The 16,381-nt window shown below is 47.3% G+C and overlaps 1 protein-coding gene across 1 annotated transcript in view; it reads left to right on the forward strand.

Moving 5' to 3' along the window:
- Nucleotides 1–13,469: 13,469 nt before the first annotated feature.
- The window catches only part of CMTM8 (CKLF like MARVEL transmembrane domain containing 8), a 30,078-nt gene continuing 27,166 nt past the window's right edge, over nucleotides 13,470–16,381 (forward strand). The window contains exon 1 of the mRNA XM_083468618.1: nucleotides 13,470–13,901. Coding sequence (XP_083324744.1) covers nucleotides 13,710–13,901 — 192 coding nt within the window. The 5' untranslated portion in view covers nucleotides 13,470–13,709. The remainder of the gene's footprint in view (nucleotides 13,902–16,381) is intronic.

Consider the following 16,381-nt stretch of genomic DNA (forward strand, 5'->3'; position numbering starts at 1 on the left):
ATTCAAACACGTGAAGCAATAACATGGATGTGCTAATCTATTGTAAATAAATGCCTGCACAGGGTGGAGGTAAGAAGTACCTGGTAAATTAGGAACTGAGGTGTAAAATAGTGTATTAATGGTGCAATCTTGTGCATATCTAATCAGAAGTAAGCCCCACCTAGAAGTTTCATGGAGAGACTGGAAAGGCTGAGATGGAATAATGCATTGCTCTTCAAATTCTCCCTTTATAATATGTAAGAACAATGACACAAAGGTAAGGGTGCATATCAGACCAATCAAACCAAATAGGACTGTTATATATTGCATTTTTAATATGTTGCCATCATATATGAAAAATATTAAGTTTTTTTCCTCAAAAGAGAAGTAAGCACCACTGGGTTGCTCCCAGGTTGGTGGGCACCGTATAGGGAAAGGTAAAGGGACCCCTGACCATTAGGTCCAGTCGCAGACGACTCTGGGGTTGCAGCGCTCATCTCGCTTTACTGGCCAAGGGAGCTGGCGTACAGCTTCAGGGTCATGTGGCCAGCATGACTAAGCCGCTTCTGGCGAACCAGAGCAGTGCATGGAAACGCCGTTTACCTGCCCACCGGAGCGGTACCTATTTATCTACTTGCTCTTTGACGTGCTTTCAAACTGCTAGGTTGGCAGGAGCAGGGACCGATCAACGGGAGCTCACCCCGTCGCAGGGATTCGAACCACCGACCTTCTGATGGGCAAGCCCTAGGCTCTGTGGTTTAACCCACAGCACCACCCGCATCCCTAGTGTTCTTATAGGCAAGTGTAAATTTGAGGAATCCCCCTCTGTGTTACCTGCAATTTGTTGCCTTTAAAACAGTTAGGTAACTAGAACAGCTGACATGCCAGTAGATATTTGATGCTATTGATGATAGCAACCCCAATGAATTCCAAGTAAATGCAAAGGGGCTTGATAACAATAGGAATAAAACCACGAGGTAAAACAATGGAATGACCTGTGTCAATAACAAGATATAGGGCACTAAAACTATGGGGTTTACAGCAAAGAATCGAGGTAAAGGTTATTTTAAAGCTCTGGTTTAGACAAGTTGTCTATCTAAGGAAGTTCCAGTTGTATTGGGGTTGCCCAGTAAAGGTCCATTTAGAGAAGGCTTCCTCAACCTTGGCCCTCCAGATGCCTCGAGACTACAATTCCCATCATCCCTGACCACTGGTCCTGCTAGCTAGGGATCATGGGAGTTGTAGGCCAAAAACATCTGGAGGGCCAAGGTTGAGGAAGCCTGATTTAGAGGCATTACCGGTAGTTGAAATAGCCTACAAACAGAAAGTAAAGCAGCTGTAGAATGGCATAGAAAGGAGAAAACTGATAACGCAGAATTTTTGCAAGGTGTGCTAAGTCTAAACTGAGCTGCCATGCCCAAAGGCTCTTTGTTTTAGCAGCAACAGAGTAACACAGTGCCCTCCCCCACAATGTTTCTGTGTTTGCCATTGGGATTTGTCTTGACTAGGCTGCACAGTTCTGAAGATAACTGGAAATGGCACTTGGTGCGATGAGATCAATGGGTTGAAGCCCCTCTGATCTTGGAGTATTTACCTACAAACAAATGTGCAATTTTCAGCAGCTGAAAATAGATTCTCCACCCCCACAACCACACAGCTGCTTGATAAGCACCCAACCAACCAACCAACCAACCAACCACTGTATGGTAAACATTAAAAATGACCTATTTATATATATAGCTATAGTGTGTGTGTGAGAGAGTCTGTGTAAGGAAATAAAGGAATAGGATGTTTCTATACCCAAACACTATACAGTGGTACCTCAGGTTAAGAACTTAATTTGTTCTGGAGGTCCGTTCTTAACCTGCAACTGTTTTAACCTGAGGTGCCATTTTAGCTAATGGAGCCTCCTGCTGCTGCTGCATGATTTCTGTTCTCATCCTGAAGCAAAGTTCTTAACCCGAGGTACTATTTCTGGGTTAGCTGTGTCTGTAACCTGAAGTGTCTGTAAGATGAAGAGTCTGTAACCCGAGGTACCACTGTAGAGGTAAAGGGACCCCTAACCGTTAGGTCCAGTTGCAGATGACTCTGGGGTTGCGGCACTCATCTCACTTTACTGGCCAAGGGAGCCAGCGTACAGCTTCCGGGTCATGTGGCCAGCATGACTAAGCTGCTTCTGGCGAACCAGAGCAACACACAGAAACGCCGTTTACCTTCCCGCCGGAGCGGTACCTATTTATCTACTTGCACTTTGTGCTTTCAAACTGCTAGGTTGGCAGAAGCAGGGACCGAGCAACGGGAGCTCACCCCATCGTGGGGATTCGAACCGCCAACCTTCTGATCGGCAAGCCCAAGGCTCAGTGGCTTAACCCACAGCGCCACCCACGTCTCCATACCCAAACACTATCAATTAATTAACCAGATTTCTTACTCAGTGGGGCTGAAAGCACTACTTCACCCTACCTAAATCCCACATATTAGAAAACAACTGTTGTTTATAGCTATTGACTTCATGGTAACTAGCAAATACAAATTACTGTTCCCAGGATTCTATTGGGGGAAGCCATGTGATATAAGCACATGACATGGATGTGGCTCCCGTTGATAAGGATCAGGGACAAGGATGAGATAAGTAAGACTATAGAGTCGTACCTGGTTGCCAAACGCCTTGGAACTCGTACGTTTCGGCTCCCGAATGATCGAAAACCAGAAGTGAGTGTTCCAGTTTCCAAACGATTTTTGGAAGCTGAACATCCAGCGTGGCTTCCTACAGCCAATCAGAAGCCATGTCTTGGTTTTCGAACAGTTCCAGAAGTCGAACGGACTCCCGGAACGCATTCTGTTTGAGAACCAAGGTACGACTGTATATGTGTGTGTACGACTGTACCTGGTAAATAAAGACATTTGGAGGTTTGGAGCCATCTTTTTGGCATGCTTTTTCGGCTGTTCTCCCCCATACCAAGAATGGGATTTCCTTATCACTGTTTTGGTTTTGTCAAAAGCTGTTGTCAGGCTTCTATTCCACAATTTATTTCTACCTCATTATTTCAAAACAGAACCCGCGTCAGAGTTTCTGGGGTTTTTTTGAGCCTTAGTAGATGCTTCTTTGCATAACCTTTGTTCCCGCCAGCTGAGGCTGGTTTTTTATCAAAAGACCACATCAGCTTGCTTGTTGTTAGAGAGTTATCAAAGCCCAGATCAGGCTCACATTAGCAAAGATAAGTCTCTGCATTGTCCTACTGCAGTCTGTTTTAAGGCTCTGCTAGAAATCAGTGTGTCATATTAAATTACTTGCTTTGTTTAAGGGCTGTATTTAATGCTTTCACATCAACAGGAGCATACAATTAATGTATACTTTGTGAGTGTTTGTGTGTATACACCAGTGTTTCCCAACCTTTTTTGGGCAAAGGCACACTTGTTTGATGAAAAAAATCTCGCGGCACACCACCATTACAGCCCCGTGACGTCAGCGCGCAGCGTCACGCCAGGAGGGACGCACGAAAGTGAAAGTTTTCAATTTTTTTCCCTCCCCCTTGCCGGGGAACCTCCAAGCTTTGGGGGTGGGGGGGGAGGAGGCAGCAGAGCGAGGGACTGAGGGACGGCGGCAGCTGAGGCGGCGGCGGCTGTTGTGGTGGTGGCGGCAATAGCGGGCGGAGGAGGGGGCGGCGGCGGGGCCGAGGTGGCCGGCGGCGGCGGGGGAGGCGGTGGCGGGTGGAGCAGGAGGGCGGCCGAGGCCGGTGAGGGAGTAGGGTTGCCCGGGGCTTGAGGAGCTTTCGCCAGGAGTTGCTGCTGCTGTTGTTGCTGCTGCTGCCCGGACATGCCGGCCTCCTCCTCGTCCGCTGTCTCGCGCTCCTCCCTTTTGCACGCGCTGCCCCGCCGCCGCCCCATTGGCTGGGTCCTGTCTGCTGATCCTGTGTTATTTCCTCTGTGTGTGTGTGAGGGGAGAATGGAGAGAGAAACCTCGGCACCACCACCGCGGAGCCGCCCCCGGCTCGACGCGGATCCTCGCCGCCGCCACCTCTCACCGCCCGACTCGCCCGCCTCCCTCCCACGGCACACCAGCCAACGTCTCACGGCACACTAGTGTGCCGCGGAACACCGGTTGGGAAACACTGGTATACACACACACACACAGACACACACACACACACACACACATAAAGTGGAGGTACACAGTGGGGTCCTAGGTGAAACTCAGCAGATTCCATAGCCTGCTAGCATTTTGGACCTTAGCATGGGATAAGCATTTTGCTGAGTAGATTGTAAAGCACTGGCTCATTGGAAATAGTGACTTGCACACGTTGTCTTCACAATGCAGGGACGTGGGCGGTGCTGTGGTCTAAACCAAAGCCTCTTGGGCTTGCCAAGTGGAAGGTTGATGGTTCAAATCCCCGCAACGGAGTGAGCTCCCGTTGCTCTGTCCCAGCTCCTGACAACCTAGCTGTTTGAAAGCACGCCACTGCAAGTAGATAAATAAGTACTGCTGTGGCGGGAAGGTAAACGGCGTTTCCGTGCGTGCTCTGGTTTCAGTCACAGTGTTCCTTTGTGCCAGAAGTGGTTTAGTTATGCTGGCCACATGACCCAGAAAGCTGTCTGTGGACAAACACCGGCTACCTCATCCTGAAAGCGAGATGAGTGCCACAACCCTATAGTTGCCTTTGACTTTCCAGGGGTCCTTTACCCCTTTTTTTACCTTCACTATGCTCTCCTTCTGTGCTTATTCTATCACAGAATGTGTGGACGGGAACAACTGTCAGAAGCTGCTAAGATTCTTATACTCTTCAGCAGCCTCTGTTACACCTAAAATATAGGCAGATATATGCTGGATTTTCTCTTCCATCCAGCCATTGCATAACGCACTGGAAGCAAACATTTCATCCAGGCTTTTGCTAAAATAGGGTAATTGGTGGGGGAAGGACCAGTCAAGCCTCTGTTTGAGATGAAGATGAAGCAACAGACATATAACCAGGTGATGTACAGGCAGCCATAGAACTCTTGATGAGATTTTTATTTTTATTTTTGGAAGCAGATATTATTATATACTTCAGGTGTACATAATGTATTGGTAATCATCTGGAAATAATGCTAAAGTGTACTGCTCATCAGAGTCAGTATGATAATTTTGCTGTTATTAAGATTACAACTGGGACAAATCCTTCCTTGGCATGGGATCCTTTGGCACAAAAATCCTTTGTGCACTTAGGCTCAGCTCAGTGCTGCAATTAGGTGATTTTAGACAGAGGACTGAAAAGTCTAGTGGGGACCTGCCTCTTTAGCAGTGGCATAGCGTGGGGGGTGCAGGGGGGCCGGCCGCACCGGGCGCAACATCTGGGGGTTAGGGGGCACAAATCCACGGGTTAGGGGCGCAAATTACTTGCCTTGCCCCGGGTGCTGACAACCCACGCTACGCCACTGCTCTTTAGATAGCAATAGGTATTCATTATTTCTTGCAAAAGGTGGCAATCTGTGCTGCACTTGCTCTGCTCTCTTGCTGAATAGGGCCCTAGAGTGCTGCCCCAAAGTCCTATCCTGATTGCACCACTTGCTCCCATTTGTACAAAGGAAAAATAGTATGGTGTCGGAAATGACTGCAAAGCACTTTGTGCACTAATAATACTAACATTGCATTGTTCAGGAATTGCCTCTCTTATCTCCTGTGCTCTGGTAACTTGTTCTCATGCGTTAATCTGTCTGTAAACATTTCTAGTCTACAGATAGCAAATTCTCTATAAGTGACTCCAGAGTACAGTGGTACCTTGGTTTGCAACCGCTTTGGATTACAACCATGTCAAACCCGGAAGTGCGTGTCCCTTTTTTTGGATTGCAACCCATTATTTTTTTTTTATTGGATTACAACCAATTTTTGGAGGGAGGCCCCATTGGCGAAAGCGCGCCTTGGGTTACAACCTGTTTTGGTTTACAACTGGACCTCCTTAATGGAAATGGATTATGGTTGTAAACCAAGGTACCACTGTACAGTGGTGCCTCGCAAGACGAAAAGAATCCGTTCTGTGATTCTCTTCGTCTAGCGGTTTTTTCGTCTTGCGAAGCAAGCCCATTGACGGATTAGCGGATTAGCACTATTAGCGGCTTTTAGCGGCCTATCTGCTGATTGGATCAGCTGATAAGCGGCTTAGCGGCTTAGAAAAAGGGGGGGGAACCCACAGGAACTTGCAAGACATTGTCGTCTTGCGAAGCAAGCCCATAGGAAATTCGTTTTGCGAAGCACCTCCAAAACGGAAAACCCTTTCGTCTAGCGAGTTTTCCGTCTTGCGAGGCATTCGTCTTGCGGGGCACCACTGTACTTAACCATGCATATGGATTGCATCGTTCAGGGTTCAGAGTTATTCACCTGCACTCCATATTATTTATTAAAACCACGTGATGCTCTCATCCAGCCCTGGGTTAGAGCTCATAACCACCTAAGTCTCTATCAGCTGCAGCTTTCAGTGCCTCCTGTTATGCTTTATTTCCCTAAATTAGGAGTTGTGGCTATTGTCCTCTGCACTACCCTGGCCTGCTGGCGTAGCACATTAGATGAATCTGTAATTAGGGTGCATGACGAAGCACAGTTGTCAAACTCAGGTTCCAAGCGTTGACTGAAGTATCATAGTGACCTGGCTTGCACTCTTACTTGAAAAGTTCATTATAAAAAACATAAGGTAAATGGGCCCTTTCTTTCATTCTGACTGCACAGCTATAGAAGGGTGATTGCATCTGCTGCATTCCCCACCCCCTTGCAATTTTTGCAAGAATTGGTCTGCTGGAGGAAAGAACAACCCTGCAATTTAAGAATGCCAGATGGCTACCTAGAGGTACAATTTAAAAAGAACTGCAAGAGAGCTATAGTTCTTGTGTTGAATTTCAGCAAACTGAAATGCAGCACAGCGAAACGCTTCCTGCTGGAATAATTGTCTTGATATGTTTAAAGAAAGCTACATTAAGCCTCGTCAACTTGAGAAAAGTGATGGCTATACAAATAGCGTCTGAAATGTCCTACTGGGAGAAAACACAGGATAGCTCCTCCCCACTACTAACCCTCCCCACACCCCAAAGCAATTTATTTGTTGTTGTCTAAAAGTAAAGAGCCCTCAGCACTCCAATCACAAAGCACAGACTGTGGGAAGCACATTACTTCTGCAATGAGATTCTTGAGAGGGGAGCGGAAAAAACCTCAAGGAGGTTGAGCTACACTTTGAAAATGGGATTAAACCCCACCAGCTACCTTGCATAACCCTCCATCTGCTGTTGGGCTGCCAGTTCCCATGATCCCTGAGCGCTGCCCATTATGACTGGGACTGATGGAAGCTGCTGTCCAGCAACTTTGGTTAGCCACCCCTTCGTTTCCAGACATGCGGGTCCTAGCTCCTTCATCTCAAATACAGTGGTACCTCAGGATAACTACTTAATTCGTTCCGGAGGTCCGTTCTTAACCTGAAACTGTTCTTAACCTGAAGCACCACTTTAGCTAATGGGGCCTCCTGCTGCTGCCGCGCCGCCGGAGCACGATCTCTGTTCTCATCCTGAAGCAAAGTTCTTAACCTGAAGCACTATTTCTGGGTTAGCGGAGTCTGTAACCCGAAGCGTATGTAACCCAAGGTACCACTGTACTGAGTGCGGCATTGCATGCCTAAACATTAAGGGGGGCAGATGCAGAACAGATGACAAGCAATAGATGGTCCAGAGCAGGGGTCGGCAAGGTTTACCTCACCTGGGCTGGTTCACTCCAGTAGAGATCCCTTCGCGGGCCGGATCGTGTGCACGCATGAGATTTCCGGCATCTGCGTCTGCGCAGACACGGTTTCCAGCAACTGCGCATGCGCAGATGTGATTTCCTGCACCACGGAAGCGAGTCCCTGCACTGCGCTGTGCCAGTTTAGGGCATGTGAGGACTTGCTGAGCGGGCAGTTCGGTTCGGGGGCGGCTCATGGGCCAGTTAAACAACCCTCGTGGACCGCTTGTGGCCTATGGGCCTTAGGTTGCTGACCCCTGGTTCAGAGGCTTTTAGAGAATCTTAACTACTCTGCTCACACATGCATGGAGAAGGACCACACCTTAGGCTCTTGGCATCGACAACATCCACATGCTATGTTGATGCACAAGCCTCTGAGCACAAGCCTATGAGTAGGTCCGCACTGCATCATCTATCATCTATGCCTTCCAGTGTTGCAATGATCCAACTTTAAGCATAGTTGGCCTATGCAATACAGATTCCTATGTAGATATAAAAGTCCAGAAAGGAAGTCTGGCACGGTGAAGATGTAAAAGCAGCAGCCACTAAGAAGTATAACCCCCTTCTTACAACAGTAAATAAGAAGTGTGCATGCACACGAAAGCTCATACCAAGAACTAACCTAGTTGGTCTTTAAGGAGCTACTGGAAGGATTTTTTTTATAATAATATAATTGTTATTGTTATTATAGCCCGCCTTTTCCCCAGACGGGGGACTCAAGGCGGCTTACTCAAAACAATGTAGATAAAATGCATAAAACTAAAAACATACAGAAACAAACTGTTAAAAAGGAATTAAACGGTAATAGGATCAAAACATAAAACAAATCCATTAAAACACAGTAAAAAACCACACACACTTTCCTTAAAAAACAAGCAAACCAGTCAGTTCCCAAAAGCCTATCGGAATAAAACAGTCTCCACCTGCCAATGGTTTCAAAACTGAGGCCAGGCTCTACACATTTAGAAAAAGCATGTGGCATAGCTCTCCCGGGGGCGCTGTACCACTTCAGAATGCCGGCAAGGACAAATCATGTTCAGCCTGCCCATCCACACATTAAAGACTCCATGCGCACAGACAATTAGTATGGGCAGGGAGAAAGCTAGGTGTGAACCCTCCCCCATCATATGCTAGCTCCCAATAAGCAAAGGGGACCTGATGAAGGTGACAGCCATGCAGACCTCTATCTGTATTCCAAAATTGTAAATCCCTGGAGGACTGCAACTGTGTGTGTGTGCTTGTTACTAAATGTAGATTAGCCCTGAGATGTAATTGTAGATCAACGCTTTTATGCAGACTCCATGCTGCCTTATGTTTCACATTTGCCTGACAGCATCCCTGTGTGAAAATTGCCACAATTATAAAATGCATTTGCCACATCAGTAAGAAGCCTTGGTTATTCATATGAACTTTGCCAGGGCAATCTTGCGACCAGAAATCCTCCTGGGTAGTCAGTCCTTGCCATTTATTCTCTCCCGCCATGTGTGTTGTGCACATACTGTTATTTTGATGGCTTTGGAAGTGTGTTTTTCATGCAAAACATGATGACGTCCGCAGTCGTCGTTTTGCATGTGGGTGCTCCTTACCATTCAAACTCGCATGTTAAAAAGCCAGTTACGTGCTCCAGTTTCTTATACAGTGGTACCTCAGGTTAAGTACTTAATTCGTTCCGGAGGTCCGTTCTTAACCTGAAACTGTTCTTAACCTGAAGCACCACTTTAGCTAATGGGGCCTCCTGCTGCCACCGTGCCGCCGGAGCACGATTTCTGTTCTCATCCTGAAGCAAAGTTCTTAACCTGAAGCACTATTTCTGGGTTAGCAGAGTGTGTAACCTGAAGCGTATGTAACCTGAAGCATATGTAACCCGAGGTACCACTGTACTGAAATGTGCAACCTACCTTTCAAAAGAAAGAAACTAAATAGGTTCGAAATGGTTCAGATTCTTTTAAACTAATACAATCTTATAAAAAAGGGCTGCAGTTTCCTAAAAATGAGAAGTGGTTAGTGTTTTCCAAGCAAGTGCTGCATTAATCCTTGGCAAATCCAGAAGTGGATTGGGTTGTTCTACAATCATGCGCACACTCTCACATGCGCACACCAGCTGTCATCAGCACACAGGAAGACCACGAGGAGGGGTGGGGGATAATTGCCACCTCTGAGCTAATCAAATGCTCAATCTTATGACCAGGAAGATCAAGAACTGCTCCCTGCCTTGCAGGCCTTTTCCCACCTGGCCTGGGAAGGTTGGGCTCTGACTGACTCCAGCTACAAAAGCTGAGGTTGCTGAACAGATTCTTGGGCTGGGGTCTTGTTTGGGGGAGCAGGGTTGCTGCCATTTTTGATACTGCCCAGATCTTTAGATTATAATTTATGTGAAAATTGTTTAATGTGGCTGTGTACTTTTGGCTGTTTTATTTATTGCTTATGTAAGTTTGTAATTATGCAAAAAAAATATTTATGTTGTAATCTGCTTTAAGAATGGTTTTAACTATGGAAAGGCGGCGTACAAATAAAATTATGTATGTATCTAGATCAGGATTATGTGCTCTGCCCACCCCCGAATTGTGTGCACTTTTTTAAAAAAGGTTGCCGCTGCCAGAATCACTAGAGTGGCATGGAGCACACCCATAGCCCAAATGAGGGGTTAGCTAGAAACAAATCCCATTGAAGTCAGGGGGGGCATACAGAATTGTACTATTAACCAAGTGAAACTTAAACACGGCACTGAGAAGCAGCTGTGTTATTCTTTTAAGCCTGTCACCAAAAATAGGCACTTTGCAAGTGCATCTAGACATTCTTGCTTTCCCTAGCGCATGCTAAACTGCGCAAACTCCTGCATGGCGTCTGCACATCTGAAACACGCACTCCGTTTACACTGCTTTTTAACCAGTGCTGTTTTTCTAGAAAAAGAGGTGTTGGAGCTCATTTCCCTTGTTCTCTTAGAATGGCAATGGGGCCGGCCTAAGGTAAGAGCTGAGCTCTGTCTGGGGAAAAAAGCCCCTTTAAAAATAATATTTATATTTGCTTGGTTTTGCTCATTACAGGGAGGTTCTGTAAGCTCAGTCAGTAGAGCATGAGGCTCCCAATTTCAGGGCTGTAGGTTCATTGGGGGTTGGACTTGGTGACCCCCCATGGTCCCTTCCAAATCTATACAATTTAATGTTTCTTCGTTTTACTTTGAAGTAGCTCCAACTGGCTTCGGTGGAACTTGACTCTTGGGTGGCGTGCGCATAGGACTGCAGCCTTCATGTCCCCTCAGCAGCAAGCCCCATTGAACTGAATGGCCCTCAGTCAATATCTGCAGCCTAAACCACTCTTGTTGCAGGGTAATAACCAACAGGCTCAGAGCAACATTTCCTGCCATGTCAGGCCAGGGGTGCCAACTTGAATAAAATATGGCGGGTGGGGGGGGTGGCAGGCAGTGCCCGGATTACTGAATACGCAGAGTAGGCATTGGCCTATGGGCCCCATGCTTTTTAGGGGCCCCTCGAAACGAATCAAAATAATATTGTGTAATAAAATTGGTGAGTTAAAATTCTTGGTTGGTAAAAATTGAAAACGTAATAGGAGATCATTTTTGGGTAGCATGCTGTGCATTTTAAATTACACGTTGAAAGAAAATTATATGAAAATGATGTACCGTTGGTATTTAACTCCTAGCAAATTAGCAAAAATGGATAAAACGGGGTCAAATGTATGCTGGATATGTAAGGAAAAAGAAGGCACCTTTTATCATATGTGGTGGGGATGTAAGGTAGTAAAAGAATTTTGGGAAATGATATATAATGAGCTGGGGAAAATGGTTAAAATGTCATTTTCTTAAAAAAACAAACCTGAAATCTTTCTTTTAGGAATTCTAGGTGCTGAAATCCCAAGGGAGCAGAAAGGACTATTTATGTATGCGACCACGGCTGCGCGGATGTTATTGGCCCAGAGATGGAAAGAAGATAAAGTCCCTACCAGAGAAGAAAGGCAGATCAATTGATGGGTTATGGCTGAAATGACCAGAAGAATCAGAAAGACCAAAATTTTAATAAGGAATTGGGGGGGGGGGAATATAACTTATCTTAAAAACCATTGTAAACAGTTAAGGTTGTTAGTAGGATTGGAATGTCACCTGTCGTTTAATGGCGAATTTTGGACACAATGGAGTGGTAAAATATTTTGGATTACTGTATCATAAAAGATGCAGGAGGAAACAATTAACAATATAACCCACAAAGAGGAAGAGGGAAGTCCATGCCATTCTTTGGAATCTTGTTTTTTAGGTGGCATGCTGGATATGTGACTGTAAAATTTTAATCTGAAAAAAAAATCAAATAAATAAATTTATTTTAAAAAGGGAGACAATTCGACTACCTAGGGGGGCCTCCACAGGGTTTACTCTGGTACTGTCCCCAGGTAAGCCCTGTCCCACAAGGTGTGACGCACACCACACAATTTGAATGGCAATGCTTATCAACTTTTTTTTGGCGGGAGTGGGTGGGTTCAAAATATTCCATAAGGGAGCTCACCCCTTATAGAGTCGGGGGCAAAAACTTGAGGCGAAGACTGGAATTGCCCCAAAAAGATGTTAGGCTGTTTTTGTATGCAGTGGCGTAGCATGGGGGGTGCAGGGGGGGCTGGCCGCACCGGGCGCAACATCTGGGGGTTAGGGTTAGGGGGAGCAAATCCATGGGTTAGGGGGGCAAATTACTTGCCTTGCCCCGGGTGCTGACAACCCACGCTACGCCACTGTTTGTATGCCACTACAGCGGCAAGACTCTTATTAGCTAAAAACTGGAAATCGCAAGAAATACCAACAGATGAAGATGTTGGACTTTTTGGAGCTGGCTGACCTGACTGGAAGAATCCTTGACCAGAAAGAGGAGGAGATAAAAGAGGATTGGAAGAAATTTAAATAATATTTAGCTAAATATTGTGATATAAAATAAATAAGAAAATTCTTGGAAATAATAAATAGGCTTAGGGGTAGAATAATATGGGATAGTAAATATTAAGGATTAAAACATTAACAAAGGAGAAGAGGTTAGTAAATGAAAGGAGTTAATATTTTATAAATATGAATTTGGAGAGCTCTTATATAGGTGATGTAATGAAATTCAGTGAGAGGGTATTCGAGGAAGTCAAGTTATCAATGTAATAAGAATCAGGAATTTGAAGAAACAATTTGTCTTTGTGTTTAGTGTAGTGTAATGTGTTTTACTTTGTGTGTTTTGTTATGTCATTTTTGTGATAAATGTCGAAAATCAATAAAAAAATGGGGGGGGGACACACCTGAGGCGAAGAGGGAGCAAAGGACGCCACTTCAGGGCTTGGCGCGCGCGCGCTACCGGGTGGCTCCTTCCCTTCTCCCCAGCCAGCCCGCGCCCCCCTCCAGGGACCCGGCTTTTAAAAAGGAGACCATTTGCAAGATTTCGACTACCTAGGGGGGGCCTCCACAGGGTTTAATCCGGTACTGTCCCCAGGTAAGCCCTGCCCCACAAGATGTGGCGCACACAACACACACAATTTGAATGGGAATGCTTATCAACTTTTTGGGGGGGGGGGGTTCAAAATATTCCATAAGGAAACTCGCCCCCTAGTAACCGGGGGCAAAATCCTGAGGCGAAGAGGGAGCAGAGGACGCCACTTCAGGGCTTGGCGCGCGCGCGCGCTACCGGGTACCTCCTTCCCTTCTCCCCAGCCAGCCCGCGCGCCCCGCGCCCCCCTCCAGGGACCCGGCTGCAGCCTCAGGCCTCGCCCCCTCCCCGCGCGCCCGGCTCCTTAGCTCTGCCCCCTGGAGTCCCGGCGACGGGCTTCCTCACAGGCGCCGCACAAAAGCCACCGCCGCTTCCCCCTCAGGCGCTTCGTCCCGGGGCTGTTGCGCCGCCTTCGCCGCGCGCAATCCGCCTCAGGCGGGCAGCACCGAGTCCGGAGCGGGCTGGCCTGACTTTGCGGGGAGCGGAGGCGCCCTGGCTGGGGCGTCGGCCCTCCTCCTCCGGGAGCCGAAGCGACGATGGAGCAGCAGCAGCAGCAGCCGAACCACGAGCCGCACCGCCACCCGGCGCAGGAGCGCTCGCGCTCGCACACCGTCACCACCACCGCCAGCAGCTCCTTCACGGCCAACTGGTCGTCCGCTTCCAGCACGCTCGCCTACGACCGAGAGTTCCTCAGGACGCTGCCCGGGATCCTCATGGTGGCCGAGATTGTAAGTAGCCCAAGCTGAGGAGGAGGAGCAGCAGCAGCGCGTCTCGCTTGCTCCCGAGGAAACGCGCGCCGCGCAGGAGCTGCTGCCGCCGCCGCCACAGCCCGCGCTCGCTGGGACCGATCACAACCCGGACCTCCCCGTTTATCCGGGAGGGAGCCCCACTGAGTTCAATAGCGCTTACTTCCGAGTAGACACGGTTGCGATTTCCGCTCTTCTTCTTGTCCGCATCCCCCTCGCCCGTGCATTTCTCTCTCTCTCTCTTAAAATAATTTTTATTAGTTTTCCAAATTTTAGCAAATTTATCCAAATTATTAAATTTAATACATTTTTGTAATAAAAAATTATAATTAGGTTTCCACTCCTGTTACAAATGCTTCCTGATGTTGCCACTTCATTCTTCTGGCCAATGCATAGCTCTTCCCCCGCCCCCAGGCAGAAGGGTTCAGTTCCCAGGGCAGGTGTAAAGTAGAAAGTGCAATAAAATCAAATATCTGAAGCCTCTCTTGCATGGAATTGGCTCTGCCCCCGGAGTGTTTTGGAACGGGATGTGTTTATAAAATAAAGCTGGGGTGCAAGGAGAGAGAGATCCATCCCTGCACTCCTTTGGAACTTGGAATATTTCACAGAATCTGAGTGGGAAGGGATCTCTGAGGGTCATCTAGTCCAACCCCCTGCAACGCAGGAATCTTTTCGCCCAATGTGGGGCTCGAACCCATAACCCTGAGATTAAGAGTTTCATGCTCTGCTGACTGAGCTATCCACGTGTGTGGCTTGTAGTGGATGGGGGAAGAGAGAAGAAAATGACTTTGTACATGCTCAGAGGCACACCCATTGCTTTAGAAGTGCCAAGACTTGAGCATTGTAAGCTAGTCAAAAACCCTGCACCAATTAATAAGAACTGATTTAGATATAACTGAACAGGTGTAACGCTCCTTTGGAGATACCATTTGCGACGTGGAAATAGGATACGACTCCTTGGGCGGTTCTTCATTGTAACTCCATGCTGTGAGCAACCTCCTAAAGGAAAGAAGAAAGCAGGGGTGGGAGAAGGAGAGGGAGTCACGCATTAAGATAATTTTAACTGCTAATTCCTTTATTTTGTTATGAGAGATCTGGAAGATACAGGAGTAATACAGACAGTTGCTTTCAAATCTACCAAAGAACAGTTTCGCCTCTCCATTTCTGTTTCTTGCCTGAGCTTTGCTCTGTGCTTGCTGATGGTTCTTAACACATCTCTCCCAGCTTGTTGCAAATGCATTCGAGCCTGACAGATCAGTTGGGCAGCAGAGAGTTAGACAAAGAACCTATGCCCCCCCCCCCCAGTCCTTTTCCCCAGATATCTGAATAAAAGGCTTTTTCGGAAGCTCCTTGGGGCCATTTCCTCTGGTTGTTTTTTTGCTTTGTTGAAATGGAGGCGCTAAAGTGGTTGTAGGCTGGGCAGGTTATTGTTGCCCTTAATAGGTCACCTGAGGCGAGATTAGAATCCTGGTGTCAGGTGAATCCTGAATAACTCAAGCTGGGCTCATTCACAACAGTCTTTTATCTCCTGTAAGCACTTCAGTACCTATGGTCAGAATGGCATTCTGTTAAGCCTTTGGTAGTGAAGAGGAAGAGAGCTGCCCAGGAATGTGCCTAAGAGCCTAGATATCCACTCCCAAGAATGTGTACTGTAGGAGAGCCCAGAGATGGGATCGCAGAGGTGTCTTGAACAACTCCCATTATCAAGGTGTGTAGTATAGTATTATACTATAAAAGGAGAAGGTAAAAGTACCCCTGACCGTTAGGTCCAGTCGCAGACGACTCTGGGGTTGTGGTGATCATCTCGCTTTATTGGCTGAGGGAGCCAGCGTACAGCTTCCAGGTCATGTGGCCAACATGATTAAGCCGCTTCTGGCGAACCAGCGCAGTGCATGGAAATGCCATTTACCTTCCCACCAGAGCAGTACCTATTTATCTACTTGCACTTCGTGCTTTCGAACTGCTTGGTTGGCAGGAGCATGGACCAAGCAATGGGAGCTCACTCTGTTGCGGGGATTCGAACCGCCAACCTTCTGATTGGCAAGCCCTAGGTGCTGTGGTTTAACCCACAGCGCCACCCGTGTCCCTTATAAACTTATATACCTTATATACTATACTGTGGTCTAATCCACTGAACCCCTTGAGCTTGGCGATTGGAAAGTTGGCAGTTCAAATCCCCGTAATGGGGTGAGCTCCCGTTACTTTGTCCCTGCTCCTGCCATCCTAGCAGTTTGAAAGCACACCAGTGCAAATAGATAAATAGGTACTGCTGCAGTGAGAAGGTAAATGGCATTTCCGTGCACTCTGGTTTCTGTCACGATGTCCTGTTGCACCAGAAGTGGTTTAGTCACACTGGCCACATGACCCAGAAAGCTGTGGACAAACACCGACTCCCTCGGCCTGAAAGCGAGATGAGCGCCGCAACCCCATAGTTGCCTTTGACTGGACATAACCATCCAGGA

Source organism: Podarcis liolepis (assembly GCF_965112155.1).
Source record: "Podarcis liolepis genome assembly, chromosome: 12".
Classification (NCBI taxonomy): domain Eukaryota; kingdom Metazoa; phylum Chordata; class Lepidosauria; order Squamata; family Lacertidae; genus Podarcis; species Podarcis liolepis.